Source organism: Trachurus japonicus, chromosome 5, assembly GCF_045865225.1.
Source record: "Trachurus japonicus isolate A0001 chromosome 5, Traja_1.0".
NCBI lineage: Eukaryota > Metazoa > Chordata > Actinopteri > Carangiformes > Carangidae > Trachurus > Trachurus japonicus.
In genome coordinates, this window is record NC_140911.1 from 31,233,191 (window position 1) to 31,252,340 (window position 19,150).

General features: G+C 41.3%; 3 protein-coding genes across 3 annotated transcripts; 1 reads left to right on the forward strand and 2 right to left on the reverse strand.

Annotated features, from left to right (window-relative positions):
- Positions 1 to 244: 244 nt before the first annotated feature.
- nprl2 (NPR2 like, GATOR1 complex subunit) lies at positions 245 to 6,351 on the reverse strand. Its single transcript, XM_085777436.1, has 12 exons — positions 6,258 to 6,351; positions 5,338 to 5,440; positions 4,148 to 4,239; positions 3,823 to 3,991; positions 3,631 to 3,739; positions 2,804 to 2,940; positions 1,942 to 2,039; positions 1,680 to 1,716; positions 1,165 to 1,258; positions 960 to 1,077; positions 705 to 847; positions 245 to 590 (listed from the first exon to the last, which is right to left on the reverse strand). The coding sequence occupies exons 2-12, from the start codon at positions 5,407 to 5,409 to the stop codon at positions 523 to 525; spliced, it is 1,137 nt and encodes a 378-aa protein (XP_085633562.1). The 5' UTR covers positions 5,410 to 5,440; positions 6,258 to 6,351; the 3' UTR covers positions 245 to 522.
- hemk1 (HemK methyltransferase family member 1) lies at positions 6,008 to 13,127 on the forward strand. The gene is made up of 11 exons (XM_085777438.1): positions 6,008 to 6,309; positions 7,899 to 8,072; positions 8,167 to 8,258; positions 8,380 to 8,473; positions 8,582 to 8,701; positions 9,799 to 9,863; positions 10,030 to 10,079; positions 10,169 to 10,274; positions 11,548 to 11,643; positions 11,932 to 12,042; positions 12,287 to 13,127. The coding sequence occupies exons 1-11, from the start codon at positions 6,259 to 6,261 to the stop codon at positions 12,348 to 12,350; spliced, it is 1,023 nt and encodes a 340-aa protein (XP_085633564.1). The 5' UTR covers positions 6,008 to 6,258; the 3' UTR covers positions 12,351 to 13,127.
- On the reverse strand, positions 12,568 to 15,371 carry cisha (cytokine inducible SH2-containing protein a). The gene is made up of 3 exons (XM_085777439.1): positions 14,977 to 15,371; positions 14,181 to 14,344; positions 12,568 to 14,010 (listed from the first exon to the last, which is right to left on the reverse strand). Exons 1-3 carry the CDS (start codon positions 14,994 to 14,996, stop codon positions 13,514 to 13,516), a joined length of 681 nt encoding a protein of 226 aa, XP_085633565.1. The 5' UTR covers positions 14,997 to 15,371; the 3' UTR covers positions 12,568 to 13,513.
- Positions 15,372 to 19,150: the final 3,779 nt, after the last annotated feature.

Below are 19,150 nucleotides of genomic sequence, written 5' to 3' on the forward strand. Positions count from 1 at the left end.
GAATATTTAGGCTGTCTCTTCATGTAATCCTAGATTGAGTCCATGATGTTGGGATCAAGACCCTGTGGGGGCTAGACCATCTGTTGCAGGACTCCCTGTTCTCCTTGTCTCTGGAGACAGTTCTCCATCAGTCTGGCTGTGTGTGTGCTTGTTATCATGCTGCAGAATAAATGTAAGACTGTAAGACCCCTCCCTTATGTTACTGTGTGATGGATAGGAAGAGAGTATGCTTCAAACATTTGGATGGTTTGTCACACTGTGTTATAATTTCTTTTATTGATCATATATTTTATTTTCTACATTAATAAATATTACCTTCCTCATTTCACCTAGACGTTGATCTTAATACTGAATGAAAAGCAAATTAAAATCAAAAACCCAAAGACAACATTAAAAAAATGTAAGTTATCTATTTGCTTGGTTATTCCAAGAAAACGTCCTTTCATCGAAGGCATCTTTGGTTGAGGTATATTAGAGTCAGATGGCTGTCTTCAGCACAGAGCTGGTTTTTTCCACTTCACATCACTTCCAGCACACCACAATGTTGGGATCATTTTCCAAACGTTCATCCAGCTCCTGGTAACTGATCCCTGTAAAATCAAGACAACACCACCCTAGTTTATACACATGCAATTTGACCAGAAACAAACTCCTTCACTTCCAAAGGGTATTTCTTGGTGATCACAGAGAGCTTTAAAACCTGCCTGTTTTGCAGCAGATCTCATCATAGCTATGGCAACCAGTGTAGAGCCGAGGCGGCCTGCTCCTCTCATCACGGATAACCTTCACTGGGTATTTCTGCAGCCGTCGAATGAGTGACTTCATCAGTCCGAACTGAATCAGCCTCCTGAGAGAGCAACACATCACATGGCACACGTGTTAATGAATGTCCCATTGGCTTAATTTTTCAAGAGTCATTAAATGTGTTTCCAGGAAGTGATACGGTGTGTGATCCTGACCGCTCATCAACCCTCTGAAGCTGCTGTGAGTAGCGAGAGCAAAGGTCTCGCACTGTGGTTCCTGGACTGAGACCACAGTAGAGCTGGAACACGTCTCTCAGACTGGCTCGCTTTTGACCTGAAACAACAAGACAGAACAGAGAGATGAACGACAGAACACAGAAGGAAATGTCTCTTTGCTTCAACAGTCTCAGTGCTTCTTTACCCTGCTTGGTGACATAGTTGAGGCACTCCTCCTGAATTGACTTGTCATCTATGAGGCTCTGGACTTTTGGGGTGGTGCAGTACACATTTGAGTACTGGAGGGAATAAGAAGGCACAACAATAATCAAACTAAATAAATCTTCAAACTGTTACTGTAACAGAGTATTAGGTCTACATTTTAACAATGTAGGAGTTAATATTTTGTGAAAATATTTTAGAATCCATTCATAATCGTTCAAGAATAAGATGTATGAGAAATAAATCTTAATAGTTCAGGATTCTAATATGTTTTTTCAGCAAACAGACGAGAACAGTGTATCAGCTGTTACACAAAGTCACATGAAGTCTCTCAAAATATAAAGTCGGTTTTCATGCAAAAGTAAGACTTTACTCTATTCAGTATCTACCATGAATAGTACAGTTATTCTATAATAAGCCATACCACCACATTACACCACAAGATACACAGTTCCAGTGAAATAAGCCCAGTGTTGCACTGTCACTTTCATTTAGTACCTGGAAAATGGAGACCAAGGTCACAACATCATAATACCTGTGAAGGAAAAAGGAGGCTCTGAGTTTCTCTTTTTGGTTTCATTTGGACACAAAACTCACATCACCCACATTAGAAGAAACTGAGAAACTGAATATTGTCTCATCACAGTTTGAGTCGCCACTGATATGTGGACTTAATTGTACAGAGAACATAATAGCTGTTTTGATGTGTGTCAGTTGCCCTCTGGTGCGTGTTGCCCTTTATTCACCGAAATGTACTCACAGTAGATTCTGCACAGCAATACGGACGAGATTCAGCTCTACGTCCGCCTCGGCTGAAATTTTTTGAATGTGTCTAAATCCATCAATATAAGGCAGGATCTGCAGGGAGAAAGATTTAGTACAGTGTTACTGAAATGCCTGTTAAATAAGATTTACAGGTGAATCTTAATAAATTATTATTATTATTATTACGTATGTATTTCAGTAGTTATATTTCATGTCTTAATGTATTTTAATTGTAATGATTATGGCTTACCGTACATTAAATGAAAACACAAAATTCAGTAAATCAAAAAATGAGCATCTCACACACAAGTTGAAAGTGAAATAAGACCTATTTGTTAAAAGTTTCTGACCTGACAGTTGTATTCTCAGTTATTCAGGTGCACCTGTTCATTGTTACAGTACTTTCAGCAATAAGATGAATGTACCAATAAACCCTGCTCCTTCACCTATTCCTACATAAATCCTTCCTTTCACCCATAATGCAATGCGACAGGGGTGATCACCCCCCTTGCGCAGCTGATAACAGACTTTTAATTACTTCTAAGAATTCCCCAATGTATCTTATCACGATGTTCCTCGAAATCAGCCATGTTGTGCTGAGGGAGAGCCTCTGTCTTACATGTTCTACTTTTACTCTTCAGATACTGTTTCATCTTTTGAAGATTGCTTTAGCAATTTATTCACTTAATTCAGAATTGTTTTAACAATTTATTCAGCTCATTCAGCTTCCAGCTTTCAGCATTCACCTGTATTTCCTCCAGGAAATGCATTGTCTAGTTACTTCTAAGAATTCCCCAATGTATCTTATCACGATGTACCTCGATATCAGCCATGTTGTGCCGAGGGAGAGCGCCTACCTGCTGAGTGGTGAGATCCCACTGAGATTTGATAAAATGGTCTTTACACTGCGTGAAGACAGGAACGTCATACTCCTGGACAATGGGGGGGTCCTTTCTCAGCTGGATCAGCTTCAGATGGATTGTGTTAGATGCATCTAAATCATGGAGAGGGAGCAGGAACAGGGTAATTTAAAAACCATCCAGATATCTGTTATCACCAGTGAAGCAAGATCAGTTTGCCAATGCCAAACCTTTAACGCAAGTTCTTAATTTGTGTCTCTTAGAGGCCATTGCTCTGTTTTACCCCAGTGTTTTAGTCAAAAATAAATTAAAGCACAAGTAACTAATTGTGTTTTACATGCAATGATCTTCTAGGAGGACAACTAGAGTTTAATTGCATTTGTACATATTTTATACATCTATTAAACTAACTAAATCAACAATTAAAATTAAATTCAGCTGGTCAACTAGAACCTGATCGACTTCTCACAAATCCTTAGTACTTTTGTCTGACATTTGCTGCTGTGTCTTGGTGCTAAAACTTCTTTGTCTCCTTGGCAGCAAAAATGTCTCTCAATTTCACTTTGGGACCCTTTTATTCATGGACTTTCAGTGCTTTATCAATGATTTCTAATATATATATATATATAGGTTATACCACAAAGGACAGCTGAACTAGATTTTTTCCTGCTCGAACTTCTTTGACACACTTTTACAGCTAATAATCATGACTGTTTCCTGTAGCAAACACACATAATTTTGCCACCACTGTCAGCATTAATGTGAAAATAACCATTTCGAAAGAAAAAACAGCATATGCACACAGTAAAAAACTGAAATAATACCTATTGGTAAAGTGCAGGCTCCCGTGGCATTGAGTTCTTCCAACAGGGTCGACATAATGGGTAAAAGTTTCTGCTTGCTCTCCTCGTTGGAGATAAAACCACTTTCCAGCTGCAGCACAAATCAAGAAAGATTCAGGATAATGTCTGTGATACATGTGATATGAAAACATGTAAAAATGCATTATTCACCACCTCTAGAGTTGTGAGGTACCCAGACAGCTTCTTGACGATTGGCTCAAGGGCACATGTGTTGGTTTGGGCATCACAAACAAGGCCGAGGTTAAAGAGGAGGGCGTTCCGGCTATACTTCTTATGTTCAATGCACACAGGACACCCGATTAACTTCTTTCCCATGGCAGTGCTACAACAGATATAAAGAGCACAGAGGATGGTTTGAAGGAGAACAACACAACGATCCCTTGTAAATATAAACACATATCTCAAAAGAAAAAAAAAGAAAAATCAAATAAGTAATGAGACACTGAGACAGAAGTGGAGTGTTACATTTCATACATACACTGTTATCAATTTGTTTTGCAGTTCTGGCTTGGTGATGATATAAACCTGAACTGTGTCAAAGAGCTCTCTTGATATGTATTCCTCTGGGACCTGTGAGGAGAGAGGACACAGGAGACACTGATGGGCAAAACACACCCTGTAAGACGCAGATAAAAGACTAAGGAGATTATCTACTGTGCACCTGCAAGGTCACTATCGCTAAAATATGTAGAGGGATTAAATACATGTTTACCAATAATAAGATTAGTGATTAATTTACATTCCTTTATGCATACACTCAGTCACAATGGTCCATAGACTGACCAAGGATAGTTTGATGTGTTTTAGGGTAACTATGCTTGTATTACTAGGGAACAGGATGAGAGGCAAACACTCATCTAGCTAACTTGATGACGTATTTAATCTTAGGGCTGCATGCAACAAAAATTGTAAAGATACAGGTGCATCTCAATAAATGAGGACAAGTGGGGGTCAGCAGTCTGCTCTATGATAGTGTATACCAGAAGAGACCATTTAAAGGCTCAGATTGGAGTTAATCAGCTGATTAGAGTGAGACATCATCAGGTTGCAATAGTGAACTTTTTCCACTATATTCTAATGTTTTCATTTACTGAATTTTGAATTTCCCTTAAATGCAAGGCATAGTTATTACATTCAGTCTGTGTAATGAATCTATAAAATATATGAGTTTCACTATTTGAATTGAACAGCCCCCCAGGATCCATAAATCCTGGGGGGAGGGGGGGCTGCCAGGGGGTGTTAGGGGGTCCTCAGCAAATTGGAGAAAACAGGAGACAAAATGCAAATAACAAAATAAAATAGAATTATTATATTTTGACGTGACATATCGAAACCTTATTTGCGGCTGACATCAAGCCACAAACTTGGTGGGTTTGCAAAGGGGGTCCCCGGCTTGGCATGGAAAAGTTTGGGAACCCCGCCAAATGTATTAAGATGCACTTGTATCAGTTTACCCATTGTATCAACCAGTCCAAAATTGTCAGTAAAGTGTGAAGAATATCAGTCTGAGCTATTATTGTAGCTTTACTGCTTTGCCACAGTAAGGAACCAAAAGTATTGGTAGTCTACTTATAGTATCAATGACCAGTGATAATACAGTTGTGGTCATTTCTCCTGTGCTACCCTTGACTTTGAATATCACCTCACCAAATAGGTTTCCACACTCACCTGATATGTTATCTTTGGGCCCAGAGTGGGGTGAAACTCGCTGAAGAATATACACTCTATTCGAGAGGCCATGCCCTGTCCCAGACCCTGGAGTCAGGCCAACCTGCAGCAGGACACAACACAACACAAACCAAACTCCTGTGTGTCTTTTCCTGTCCAGCCTCAGCTGTTATTAGCAGCTACGGCTAGCTGCTAGCTTCTGCTTTAGCCTTCACTAACAAGCCAGTGAGCTCCCGTGAACCACAGTTAGCATCTCTGACGTCCGAACAACGCCACGGCAAACGTGTTGTTACGTGTGTAAAAGTCACAAAAGTGCCATCGACTCGATAGCAAACTATTCAACAGAGATGCTCCACACACTCTCTCATACAAAACAACAACCTGCTGATGCCTTCATGGGTAATCGGAAACTACAATTACTTAACGGCTGTCAACATTTTTTTTTACTTTGCCGTCACTTGTTCATTAGTCAGTTAGTTGAAGCCATACAGTTTCCTTTATAGTGGAGAGAAAGTACAATGTTGACTATAATGGAGATACTCAAAAGTATGTTCTTCAATGTGTTCGTGTCAGTTAGAACAATAGGCTACTTGAGCCTGTGTACTTCTGCATTTTAGGTATTGTATAACATTTTCGACCGTCAGTAAAGGCAGCACTGTTGAGCAGCGTCAGTGCTGCGCGGTCTGCGCCGCATATGGAGGCGAAATAGCATCGCGTTGCGGCGCCATGTGAAGGAAACGCTGTCAACACCGTCTACCACAGAGTCCGACTACTGAAAATGTTGTTGACATTACATACAGGACGATAAGTGACGTAGAGAGTGTAAGTCACAGCACAGCAGAGCACAGAAAGGATGCTGCGACTACAACGAGTCCTGCCCCGTGAAACAGTGGGAACACACGGTGCGTGTTGACATTGACCATGTGGACGAGATCAGTGGGTGCAGGCTTCAGATGGAGAGTGGGACCAAAGGTAACTGACCGGTCAAATAGACGGTTGTCGTGTTGCTCTCAGGGAGCTGTGAATGCTGACTGCTGGGAGCACATGGAGCAAAGCAGGCTGTTGATCCTGCCATACATAAAATAGGCTAGAGTGTGTTCATTTTTCATGTAGCCTACATTTGAGTGGAATTTATCAGTGATTTGAGTCTTCAGTGTAGGTTGTATAATGGTGTGTGGATTTTCTTCTTTTTTCTTGTATTAAATAATGTCACACACACACCCTGGTTCAAGTAATGGCAAATAATTGCACTCACATAAGCTCTGTTTAATGGGTCAACGTTTCGGTCTATTGACCTTCATCAGGACCAACATTTTACACATCAGCACAATTGCAATTGATTGATTACAGGTGTGTGTAGTTATCAGAGTGACATCATCACATAAAAGGAGAGGAACTAATAATAGAAAATGTGTAGCAATCTAGAAAAGAAGAGGAAAAAAAGGGATCAAATATAATTGTTTTCACCAACATGTATAAGAAAAATATAGGGGGAAAATAATATTTATATTTGATCCCTTTTTTCTCTTCTCTTCTACATTGCTCGCTACATATCTTCTATTGCTGCCTAGAATGTATTGTTATTTAATTGAGTGCTTTAAGCCATGAGTTCCTCTATTTTTGTGTTGATGTTACTTCCTCTGATAACGACACACACCTGTAATCAATCAATTTCAAGTGTGTTGATGTGTTAAAAGGAAGCCACACAACAAATGTTGGTCCTGATGAAGGTCAATAGCCCGAAACGTTGACCCATTAAACAGAGCTTATGTGCGTGTGGGAGCACGTTGCGATTTTTTAAATATTGAACTTGACTGGGGATCTGTTCCCAGCACCACCTAGTAAGAGGAGAATGTGCATGTTGATTGGGCGTAGCCTAAATAATTGCAATAATCATACTGATACATTGATTCAAAATGCAGTGAGGTTGAGGTGTTTTTGCGAAACACTAGGAGCCTACTCTGACACATCTGAAGTTTGTTTTAAGTAAGTCATATTTTTAGGACGTCTGAGAACTAACACACCTACTCAGCTGGTGAAAAATTACAAAACTGTCATCATAAGTTCATCTAGTTTGTCAGTGATGAGAAACAGATGAAAGAGAAGCTCCAGCTACACATTCAAGAAGCTCTGAGTCAACACATATTTGTTTGAATCAGCTGGGGGAAAAAGAAAAGTCAAAATGTTCTACAAAAGGATCTCTGTTTTCCTGTCAGTGGCAGAACATTCATTTTCATATGGTGCATTACACTGGGCACCGAGTCAGAGACACCTCTGGAGAGCATTAGACAGTGTAAACCTGCTACATATGTATGCCCTGTAACTTTGATGTCTTGATCCTGCAGTCTGCACAGGAAGCGATGAGACATGTATCCTAAGTGTATGTGATTTGATGGTTTGATCTGAGATGGAGTTTGCACGCTGGACTCCTCAGCGTGAGTCAAAGGGAGTGAGCCAGGCGTGGGGAATTTTAACAAGGGTTTGTGAAACCACTGCTGGAACGCACGGAGTGTTCTCATTTGTGGTTATTCGGAAACTCTCTTAAATCAAATGCTTTTTAGGGAATCTTGGCCTCTGCTTCAGCGCGAGCATGCAGCGCTCCGGCCTTCCCTGCAGGCAGGATCACAGCGCTCCAGGCCGTGGACTTATGGAGGAGGCACTTTGAGGAGAGAGGTGTGGCGGAGCCGGACCACTCCAGCCACTACATCGTCGCCCATGTGCTCGGGGCTAAAACTGTGAGTTGAAGGGTCACTCTACACTGCCTGACGTAATGTCTGGATATCTGCAACAGCATCTCCTAATGGTCCCATACGCCATTTCTTTATCTAGATAGAAAGTCTTGAGCAGGGGCAGTTGACAGAGTTTCTCAGCCAAGAAAAAAAGGAGCAGATGTGGAAGCTGTGCACCAGACGTCTAACCAGGTATATAGAGGAAATGTGTCCTGTAGTGTATATACATATGTAATACAATCAAACCACCCTTAGGACTGTGAAATGACAAATACTAAAGCCTGACAGGAACCTGAATACTGTGATTCTATAGGATGCCTGTGCAGTATGTGATTGAGGAGTGGGACTTCAGAGATCTGACACTGAAGATGAACCCTCCTGTGTTCATACCGAGACCAGAGACAGAGGTCGGACAAACACACACACAAAAAAACACACACACACACACACACACAGACAAAAAAAGAAAAAAAAAGTGTATAACTGATCACTTGCTCTTGTTCATGTCTCCTCAGGAGCTGGTGGAGCTGGTGCTCACTGATCTGCAGCTGAAGCCTGGGACTCAGCAGACCTCTCTGGAGGTGGGATGTGGCTCTGGTGCTATTTCTCTGAGTCTGCTGAAGAGCCTGCCTCAGGTAACATCTTTATTTATCTTCTGAGGTGTTTTGATCAGGGATCAATTTCCTAATCCTAAACTATTTTTGTAGGTAGCTAATCTTTGAGGCTGTGTCAGACATCACTGTGAGTGACTGAGTTTCTGTAGCTTTTTTTTAAAGGTCCAGTGTGTAATATTTGTCAAGGTTTATTGGCAAAATCTGAATATAGCCTACTACCAATGAATATATTAGTATAAGTGTATAATCGCTATAAAATAAAATCTGTTTGGTTTTCATAGGCTTATAATTCTTCTTTTATCGATACATATAGCAAGGGTCTTGCTTAGAGAGTGTCGCCATCTTTTTTTTTTTTAAGTATATTTTTTGGCGTTTTTGCCTTTATTCGATAGTACATAGTGAGACAGACAGGAAAGGGGGAGGCAGAGAGAGGGGGAATGACATGCAGGAAAGGTCTGCCCGACGCGGGATTCGAATCGGGGACGCCTGCGTTGAGGACTGTAGCCTCTACATGGGGTGGCCGCCTTAACCACTGCGCCACACGCCGCCCCAGAGAGTGTCGCCATCTTGCGCCGCCATGTTTGTACAAAATGGGAAATCCAGCCAACCAGAGAGCATGTTTCAAGAGTTTCACATCCATAAATAAACAATAGAATTATTTAATAGATAAATGATAGAATCGCAATGCTAGATGTCACTGTTTTCCCCTCATTTTACACACTGGACCTTTAAATTTAAACTGACACATTCTTAATCTGAGAAAAAAAATCAGCAGGTAAATTGGAAGTGACTTGAATAATCATTAGTTCCAGATCTAGAGTAGACACAACATCATTAATGGGGCTTTGTAGCACAGTACTCTGTTATTTTCACATCACAAATCAGAGTAACACTGCTGATCCAAACATACTTTCTGCTCCCATAACATTAACTAGGCCCGTTTATTTTTCTGTCTCCACTGTTAACAGATCGTAAAATCTCGACATGGTAGAACCCTCTCATGCAGACAAAACCAGAGCATAGAAGCAAATAGATTTTTTTTCCACCCCCTCTGTGGTAGTGCTATACAACAGTAAACAGCAGTTTTTAATTGCTGTGTTTGTTTCTTCTTGCACCAGCTTAAAGCCATCGCCCTGGATCGAAGCCAGGATGCGGTGGATTTAACGAGGGAGAATGCGTTAAGGTAATTCTACTTAAGCACTTCAAAAAACAAACCGTAAATGTCCTTATTGATTTACTTTTGTCGTGGTTAACGACTTACAGTGTCTTCTTTTTTTTTCTTTTCTTTTTTTAAATTCGTATGCAGTCATGCGTTAAGTCTGATTCAAGTTTTTTTTTTTTTCCTGCAGGTTGGAGCTTCAGGACAGATTACAGATTTATCACATAGACGTAATGAAAGGTAAGTGAAAGCAGCGTGTTGCATTATTAGATAACACATAATAAATACATTTACCTGCTTATAAACTGTTTTGGTTTGTGTTTTTCCAGATGTGGAAAGTGTGTTGAAGCTGTGTAGGTGTGTCTCAGTCCTGGTCAGTAATCCTCCGTACCTGTTCTCAGAGGACATGGCCTCATTGGAACCAGAAATATTCAGGTGATTTAAAACACACACAACTTCTCCCTATTTAGGTTTAATTCACCCCCCCAAAGTTCACATTAGTAAGCAGATGATAATATATTTTAAAAGTGCTCATTAATGGATTTGTCAGCAATCCTATTAAGGCTGCAGTTGTTGATTATTCTCTGAGCTAATCATGCGGTCTTTAAAATGCTGGCAATCAGAGGAATCACATATAGCAATACATTTTTCCCATAATGCAAGGTGGCGAGTTTGAATACCTTATTCCTCTGGTCTACAGTCCACAAAACCAATTATTGAAATTACTATAAATTGATGTCCAATTAGTCGCTGCTTCATTTGTGTCCAATGGATTGTTCTAATAATTTATTTAGCCACACATCCAATTAAGCATCAATAAATGACACGTATAGACATGCAAGCTGTAAATAATAATAATAGTGTGACATAGTTGTGATTATACAGTTCCTAATGATATATCACTGCACCTCTGAACAAATCCTTACAGTGTTGTGTTTGGAGTTTATTAAGTAGGTTAAACCCATCATTTACAGGTGGGTTCAATGCATATGAAGATAATATATTATATGGAGGAACACTAGAAAATGTTGCTAACTGTTATTCCCCCCCTAAAAAGGCAGATACAGCTGAAACCAAACAAAAGACCATATGGACAGAAAGCAGCAGTTAGCTTTCTACTTTCAGCCTAGACGTCTTTGTTTGGCTTTTAATTGGATTTTGCAGGAACTACGAAGCCAACACTCTGCTTTCTAAGAAAATAATACAAAACTGTGGCAGAAAAATAAAAAATAAACTAAAACAGATGTCAACAAGTTGGATTGTGGTGTGAAGAAAATGTTCGACTGGATGTGTTGTAACTGGCTTTTTGGCTGTGTAGAGCATTACAATGTGTTACAAATAATTTATTCAGTTAACTGTTTGTATACTACTGTGCATAGACTGCCACAGAGATGAAAATAATTTCAAATTCAACTGTTATTGATAAAAAAGTAATGTTGTATTCACCAATTTGATGTTTTTGATACAGTGTCAAACCCTTGAAAATACATAAACTGTGTGCTGTAAATATTTTGTTAGTTGATACTGGGCGCAGAAAAACAACACACAAAGTAGATCTAGTTGCAGTTATTGTGAATATTATTCCTGTTGTTGTGCTTCATTATTTAGTAAGGTTTTACTTTATGATAAGTAACCTGTATACACACATGCTGCTGCCTCAAAAACTGTGCAGTATTTGAATGATGTGTTCACTGTCTGCTGCCCCCAGGTTTGAAGACCACTCTGCTTTAGACGGAGGTGAAGACGGCTTAAAAGTCATCAAACAGATTTTGACTCTGGCACCGAAGATTCTGTCGGATCATGGGTACAGAAACCATCTCCCTGACACCAGCGCGCATACACACACGTACACACACACCTGGGTTTAATTCCTGACGGCGGCAGTGGCTTGTCACAAGAACAGCATGTTCTGAAAAACACACGTATCGTGTTGCCTCTTTAATGAGTTAAGCTTTTTAAAAGACTTCCAGTGAATACGGGTCCAGACATGTGCCAATGCTCTCATCTCAAGGTTACTTCTCATAATCCTGTGCTGTTGGTTAATTACATTTTAATCCATTTTTGTGCTCTTTTTTTTTTCTGTGAATAACAGCCGTGTTTACTTAGAAGTGGACCTCAGGCACCCTCCGCTCATTCAGCAGTGGGTGGAGGCGAATGTGGAGGAGCTGCGTTACGTGGAAACACGGCACGACATCAGCAGCAGGTCCGTCCACACAGAGCCTCAGTCTTTATGTCTGTCACCTGGATGTCATCAAATCATTCTGTCAGCATCCAACATGCAGTCAGAGTTAATACTGATCTTGTTAGATTGAAAGCAAAAGGCTGCACTGGTTTAAAAAAAAAAAAAAAAAAATCTTGTAACCTCAGTGCACCTTTGCTTATTGGTTCTTTCACACTGCGAGTCCAAGCTCAAGCATCTGTAACACTGACTTGTTTTTGTTTCTTAGGCCCCGATTCTGCATCCTTCAGAAAAGAGAAGTCAAACAAGGACCTGAACTGGATCTGGATTGAGAAACTGAGATCCTATTACGCTGGCTTTAGCCCAGGTTGCCACAGCCTCAGCTCCCCCTACCCCCACTGAGCCGCCGCACACACACGCCTGCACTGATTTGATCGCACCAAATTCACAATTTGCTGAGGCTTAAATCACTTCTTTTTTGTCACCATTGCACTTTCAGTCCATGTTACATTTGCCATCACATTGCGTGCCACAATAAAAAAATAAAAAAAAAGAGTGCAAGATGGCACAAAAGCAGGCTCAAAGCTGAAGGTAATTACCGAAGCTTTTCTTAGAACCCTCCCTCTCAGAATCTCACCCTCCTCCCAGGAAGCATTCAGTAGTTCTGTGAATCTGCTGATGAACGGTCCTCCCCTTTGCTTGGCCACTCGCTGACTCAGATGCAGGCTGCATGCATTGTTGAGCAAAAAACACACCCGCGCACACACACACGCACACACACACAATGTGGCCTTTACTTCCTCACACAATCAGTGTTTCTCACACACTTAAAGCTCAAAGGCCACAAAGTCTTTGTGTTTCAAAGGTGATTGAAGGCAAAAATATTTCCCAACAAGTGTCACATGAGCAGTCATCATGTGGTGTTTAATGGTGATGATGACAGTATCTCTTTATCTCTCTCTAGCCTTTTTTTTTAACGCGTATTTAAAGCAGCACAATAGAAAAAGAATATAAAGGACAGCAAGATGGACTCAAATTGGTTATTTTAATAGAAAAATGTACACATGTAAAAGGTAGAAAAAGTGTTTTGCTGAGAAAAATAAAATGGCGTCAAACGATGTCTCAGTGGAATCAGTGTACTTCTCGGAAACAGTATGTACATCCAAAAAACTGATGAGGGTAAAGTAGATATGGACAATGTCCACATCCGTCATAAAATAAGTGTAGATTACAGTACAGAGGTTTCTCGCGAGTGGTCTCGCTCTGGGATACTTCACCAGTCTTTGACAGATTGAGCCTGAAACCAGACACGTCAGTAATAACTGAATTTGTACATATTTCATCAGTAAAAACATGACCCTGTGTCCAGTCTTTCTGCGACTGGCCTCCAACTGCTGGAGCAGCATTGTCATTTACAGGCAAGAACCTGTTTTTTTTTTTTTTGTATATTCAGTCAGTTCCAACACGGCCTTAATAACGAACTTGACGGGCCCCCTCATACCTTGAAGGGATAGTCCTGTATGTAACGCAGCAGAGGCCTGGGGAGTGGTAGCTGGTCAGGGCAGTCCGAGTGTCTGTTGATGGCGAGGCGTGTGAGGTGCTGTAAGGAGGGGAGGCCCTGGGGCTTGTACACAGCCCGCTTCAGTTTCAATACCACAGACGGCTCCTGAATTGTCTGCTGAGAAGGCTTGGAAGGAGACTCCACCTCCACCTTCCCCTCCTCGCTTTTCCTCTCTGGTCCCATGTAGTGCTGCACCAGGCAGGGCACGCTGGGGAAGGACGACAGGCTGGGCCGGGCCGGGGAGCTGGAGTCCAGTAAAAACTTGGCACCGCTGTACTGGATCCGTATACTGGTGGGACCGCGGGCCGTCCTGACGGAGAGGGTCAGCATGTACATGGGGTGGCTGCTGTCCCGTACCAGAAAAGCTCCTTCAGATGCCTCCTGAAGCGCGGCGTGGGCCTGGGCCGCAGTCACAGCTCCCCAGTACCAACCTACACACACACACACATTCCTAAATATTAGTCACTGTGAACACTCGTTGCAGCTCCATGTTAATGTTTGAGTCACTAAACTATTGCAGCAGAGCATTATATCAATCAGTCTGGATTTTCTACAATCTTATTGGTGATGTTGACGAGCTGAGACACATCTCGTACCGTACCTGAATTTTCTAGATAGCAGAAGTTGGTGGCAATGGCCTGCAGGTCTTTTGCGGGGTCCCATATTGGGGGGGTTGCTTGAAGGCAAGGAGTAGGGGGTACAGTTCCCGCCCGCATGCCCCGTAGGCCTTCAGTGGACAGAGCACTGGGCAGAAGAGCTGCAGGACTGGAAAGAAGATGAAAGATATGGTTTAATGGTGTGAAACTAGATTAAAAACAACAACAACAACCTACAGTTCAATACTAATGACTAGTTTACTCCTCTTTATGAAAAGGCATGAATCCACGTCACATATTCCTTATGGTGGCGTTCATTTCTTAATAGTAGGCCTAATGATAAGGAGACGCCCAGTCAGATCAGCTCACTGTTGAATTTGACAACCACAAAATGTAACTATTTAGTCTGATTTATGATTTTATAATTACATTTTCATTTAATTCTGATTTTGTGACATATTCTCCCTTTTCTCCCTGCTCGTCTGTTATTGCTGCCAATCTTAGCCAGGGCACTTGAAATGAATTTTCTTTTAATCCAAGTCATGCTTCCCTGCTTAAATAAACTGTTGGCATAATTAAGTTTGTTTTTGTAATTAGCACAACAGACTTTTCCATTTTTGCATTGGTCATACTGGAGTTATGGGATACACTTGTAACTTATACCCTTTGAAAATAACTGTAATTAGGAACACACCAGTTTCATAGATAGATTTAAAAAACAAAAAACATAGTTAAGAACAACAACAACAAAAAACTAGTTAGGAGGAAGAAAAGCCAAGAGACAAAGAGAAGACAACTCACCCTGGTACACAAAGAATCATACTATTTGTTGAATCCTGCGGGCTAAAATCCAGTCGGCACTATAGGTCTTCAGACAGCGATGAGAACATGTAGAGTTTAAGCTATACAAAGACAACTCCACGAAAAAATCAACTTTAACATGAATCTGCCGAGAGAAGAGCTACGAGCTGTAGGCGATTATGAGAAATAAAAAAGAACCCGCACACAGGAAGAGCTCAACGCACCCGCACACGGTCTGGGTCGTGTAGTTTATGTAAGAGCGAGCGAATCTATCACGAGTAGTTAAAATGAAAAACACTGGAAATGAGAATAAAGTTGAAACCATGAGAGAGCTCGGTGTGTGAGAGCGGCGGCAGCTTGGAGTGTGTTGTCGGCAGAGCGGGATCCCAATGTGTGAAGGACACAGTGTAAAGGCTTGGCTTTTAAAATTTACCGTTTCCTAGAAGTCTATTCTGAGAACTCTTATCAGCAGCGCCGCTCTGACGTCACGCCGGCCGCACCAACTCCCACTCCGCACCGACCGCCGCCGGTTGTTTGGCGCTGCGACGGACGACGGGCGAGCGGAGCTGCTGGTTTTTTCACTCTTTATTCTCGTTAAACTCTTGCCGAGCTTCGTCGTCTTGTTATTTTTTATTTCGTGCAACATTTTATGTGCCGTGTCTCTCCGTCGACCCCCTCCTCCCCCCCCTCCGCCGCAGCGCTGGTTCGCCCGGCGGCTCCTGGCTTCGCTGAAGCGGCCGCTCGCTCCCTGGAATCGCGCGGCAGCTTCTCCCTATCCGCTTTCCAGGAATAATTGCAGGGTTAGACTCCGCCCCACCGGGCGGCCCTGACAGAGCCTTCATTCTGGGAATTCACCGCCTCGACATTAAAATAATAGGAATGCGCACAGGCTATTTCCAGTAATATAGATTTCCCTCGATCCTGCTGGTGGAAAAACACGGCGAGAGGTTTTCTCGGAGGTTTGCTGCCGGAGTAATTACGCTCCAGAAAACAAGTTGTTGTTGTGAGTGACAATAAACTAGAAAAACGAGTTAACCCTTCTGTCTAGACCACGGAAAATGTCACTTCGCTCCCGGGGTGTTTCACTTCTCCGACCCCGTCTGTTAATGTTAAATCATGTTTGATGTGTTACAGCATCAAATCAGCCCCCTCCTGTACGGAGCTATTCACATCTTCATATCAGCCACTACAATCAGACCACATGTAATGAAGCTGCTGTTGAGTGGAATACTGATGTTGTTATAAATGTTAGAAACACTCTGATCACTGCAAACAATGGTCTGAGCTCTCTCTCTCTCTCTCTCTCTCTCTCTCTCTCTCTCTCTCTCTCTCTCTCTCTCTCTCTCTCACTCTCTCTGTCTCTCTTTCTCTTCCTCTGTCTCTTTCTCTCCCTCTGTCTCTTTCTCTTTCACGTGTGGTAGACTGGAAACAAAGCAACACATGAAGCTGTGCTCTATTATAATCCACGAGAGCCTGCTGATCCCAAATACCTGAATCTCAACTTTTTCCAAGAAATCCTGAATCGAACTGTTTTTTCTGAGAAGTCTTGTGGCCTTTATCTGTGGCTGCCGAATGCTTTTGAACAAAATGAGAAAAAGGAGAACAATGTTAATCAGGCGGTGTAGCTAACAAGAAACCGGTTAATGACAGTTAATTCACAACAATCACAGGCTATGTTAGCAAATCAAATTAAAAGAGGACGAACAGAACAGGACAAAGGCAGAGCTGTACCTGTTTATAGACATGACATCTTTCACAAGGCATTTTTGAACGTGGTCTTTGAACGCCTCACAATGGCTGCATGTCCATGTGAAGGCTTGTAAAATGTATTGAATTCTCAGGGTGCACGATATGAAAAGGCATTTCTGTGCAGTTCGGCACAGAGATTATAAAATGTTGTCCATCTGGATGATCTAGTTTGCTGAAGTAACTGAAAGGCCCTTTACGAGGTAAGAGCAGAGTTTGCAAAGAATTTACAGATGAAAAGGTACAAACTGTATGAACCTCCACACCAACTCATTCACATTCAGATCTATTTTTATGTACTGGAGCATAATTTTATGTTTGAGTGATTATTTCTTTTAAAGAAGGCCATTATGCTCTACAACTAGCAGGCCAACAACATCAAAGAGATGTTGCATCTGGAGCTGTATGTTTATGGAGGCTGCCTCTAATGTTTTTTTTCTCCCCATTACTGATTAACCTACATTTCTTTATTCAATGATTTATTATTTGTCCCAGAGTTAGTCAAAAAATAATCAAAGAGGATCACAAACAACTTGAATCAGATTGTGTCTTTTTAAAACTTCCATCTGACTTTGTTTTACAGGAAGATAAATTACATAGATATATTTTTTTTAAAAAAAAAACTCAAATACTAATCTTTTGACATGAATTGGGTTTATATCAAGAGATAAATGAACATTTAACATGTGGATACAGGATTAAAGCTGGGAAATTTTTTTTCATTCAATGGGGTCTTTAAATATTTACTCAATTGTCAAAATAATTGAATTGTGTTAATCAGCTAATAGACCAAATGATTAGAGCTCTTGGGTACTAAAGTTATGAAATGAAGAAACACTCCCTTTAATGGCAAATAGGAAAATAATGTTTTATACTGTACCCAGGGGGCAAAAATCCCAGTTTTTTGAAAAACGGACACGGAGCGTTGTAAAAGGTTTGACACCAGAAATGATATCTAGGAACTTCAAGGATTAAAAGTTCGTGACAAATTCTCATGAAAATTATTATTTTTCAGCACTTTATGGAGAATATCTATGCTTAACATGTATATAGAAAGATTCCTTAATTCATAAGCTTCCATTTAAGTCCAAGATAGCCTTTCTACTAGCTACTGGAAAGCCACAGGCTGTCTCCAAACAATGCAACACCTATTGTGAAAAACTATGTTAACTGGCCTGATCAGAAACCATTCTATTTCTGGTTTCCCCAAAGTGAACATATAGATAGAGAAGACCGTTGGCCACAGCAAGTGGAGCTTTTGAGATAGAAAGGCTATCTTGGACTCAAATGGAAGCTTATGAATTAAGGAATTTTTCTATATACATGCTAAACATAGATATTCTCCATAAAGTGCTGAAAAATAATAATTTTCATGAGAATTTGTCAGGCGAACAGTACTTTTTTTGGTCTTTTTTGGGATGTTGAGGGTGATATCTTAAAACTGAGTTGCAACAAACCCCAGAATGTTTTTTTCATGCCTCCCCCTATGTGTCAAGATACTCTCTGCCACATTTTATAGTTGTATGACTATTTATGCCATTGTAGTACCTAAATATTTGCATTTACATCATTTCGCCAGCAAAATGACCCCAGAAAGGGGCTTTGGCTCCCTGTAGCTTTCCAGCAGCTAGTTGACCGGGTTGTCCACCCAGGTTTTAATCCTTGAAGTTCCTAGATATCATTTCTGGTGTCAAACCTTTTACAACGCTCCGTGTCCGTTTTTTTGCTTTGCCCCCTGGGTACTGGTTCCTGTGACATTTAGAAATAACTGATTGTCCACTCAGGTGTTGGGAGATGTAGAGCAGGTGAAACAGCACCAAAAACAGAAGTCTGGGTGTGTGTGTGGTGATGTGTGGGAAGATGGCCGGCCCAGAGCGGAAGGGAGAGCGTGGAGCAGGAGACGCAGGGCCACAGGGAAGCAGCAGCAGACTGTGACACGGCCAGCACACATCAATCCAACTGCAGCTTATTAAATTAAACATTCTCAGAAAGCTTTAATGTTCCGTCTTTTGTTTTCAGAGATGTTCCTGAAGTTATCCCCACCACATCTGTGCGAATGTGTAATAATTTCCAGCTGTGACTGACTAACTCCTTCATTTCCATTATGCGCCGGCTTTGCGGAACGGCGGCGTCTGTCAGCAGCACACACTCCCCCTCCCGAATCAACACCACATATCTGCAGGCTGATATCCTAAATATACTTGACTCTTCCTGTGTGAACACACTACATTCTGAGAAGTTACTGAGAATCAGAAAGTGGACTGATGTTTGGGACACAATGAATAACTGCTGTGCTCCTCCAAAGAGGAGAGAGGGGGGAAAAAAAAGGGGGGGGGGTGGCTTCTCCTGAAAGTTCTGAGAAAAACTTTCAGTGCCTGGAATCAGCAACATAAATTCATTCATTGTGTGTTAGAGATAAAACTTTATT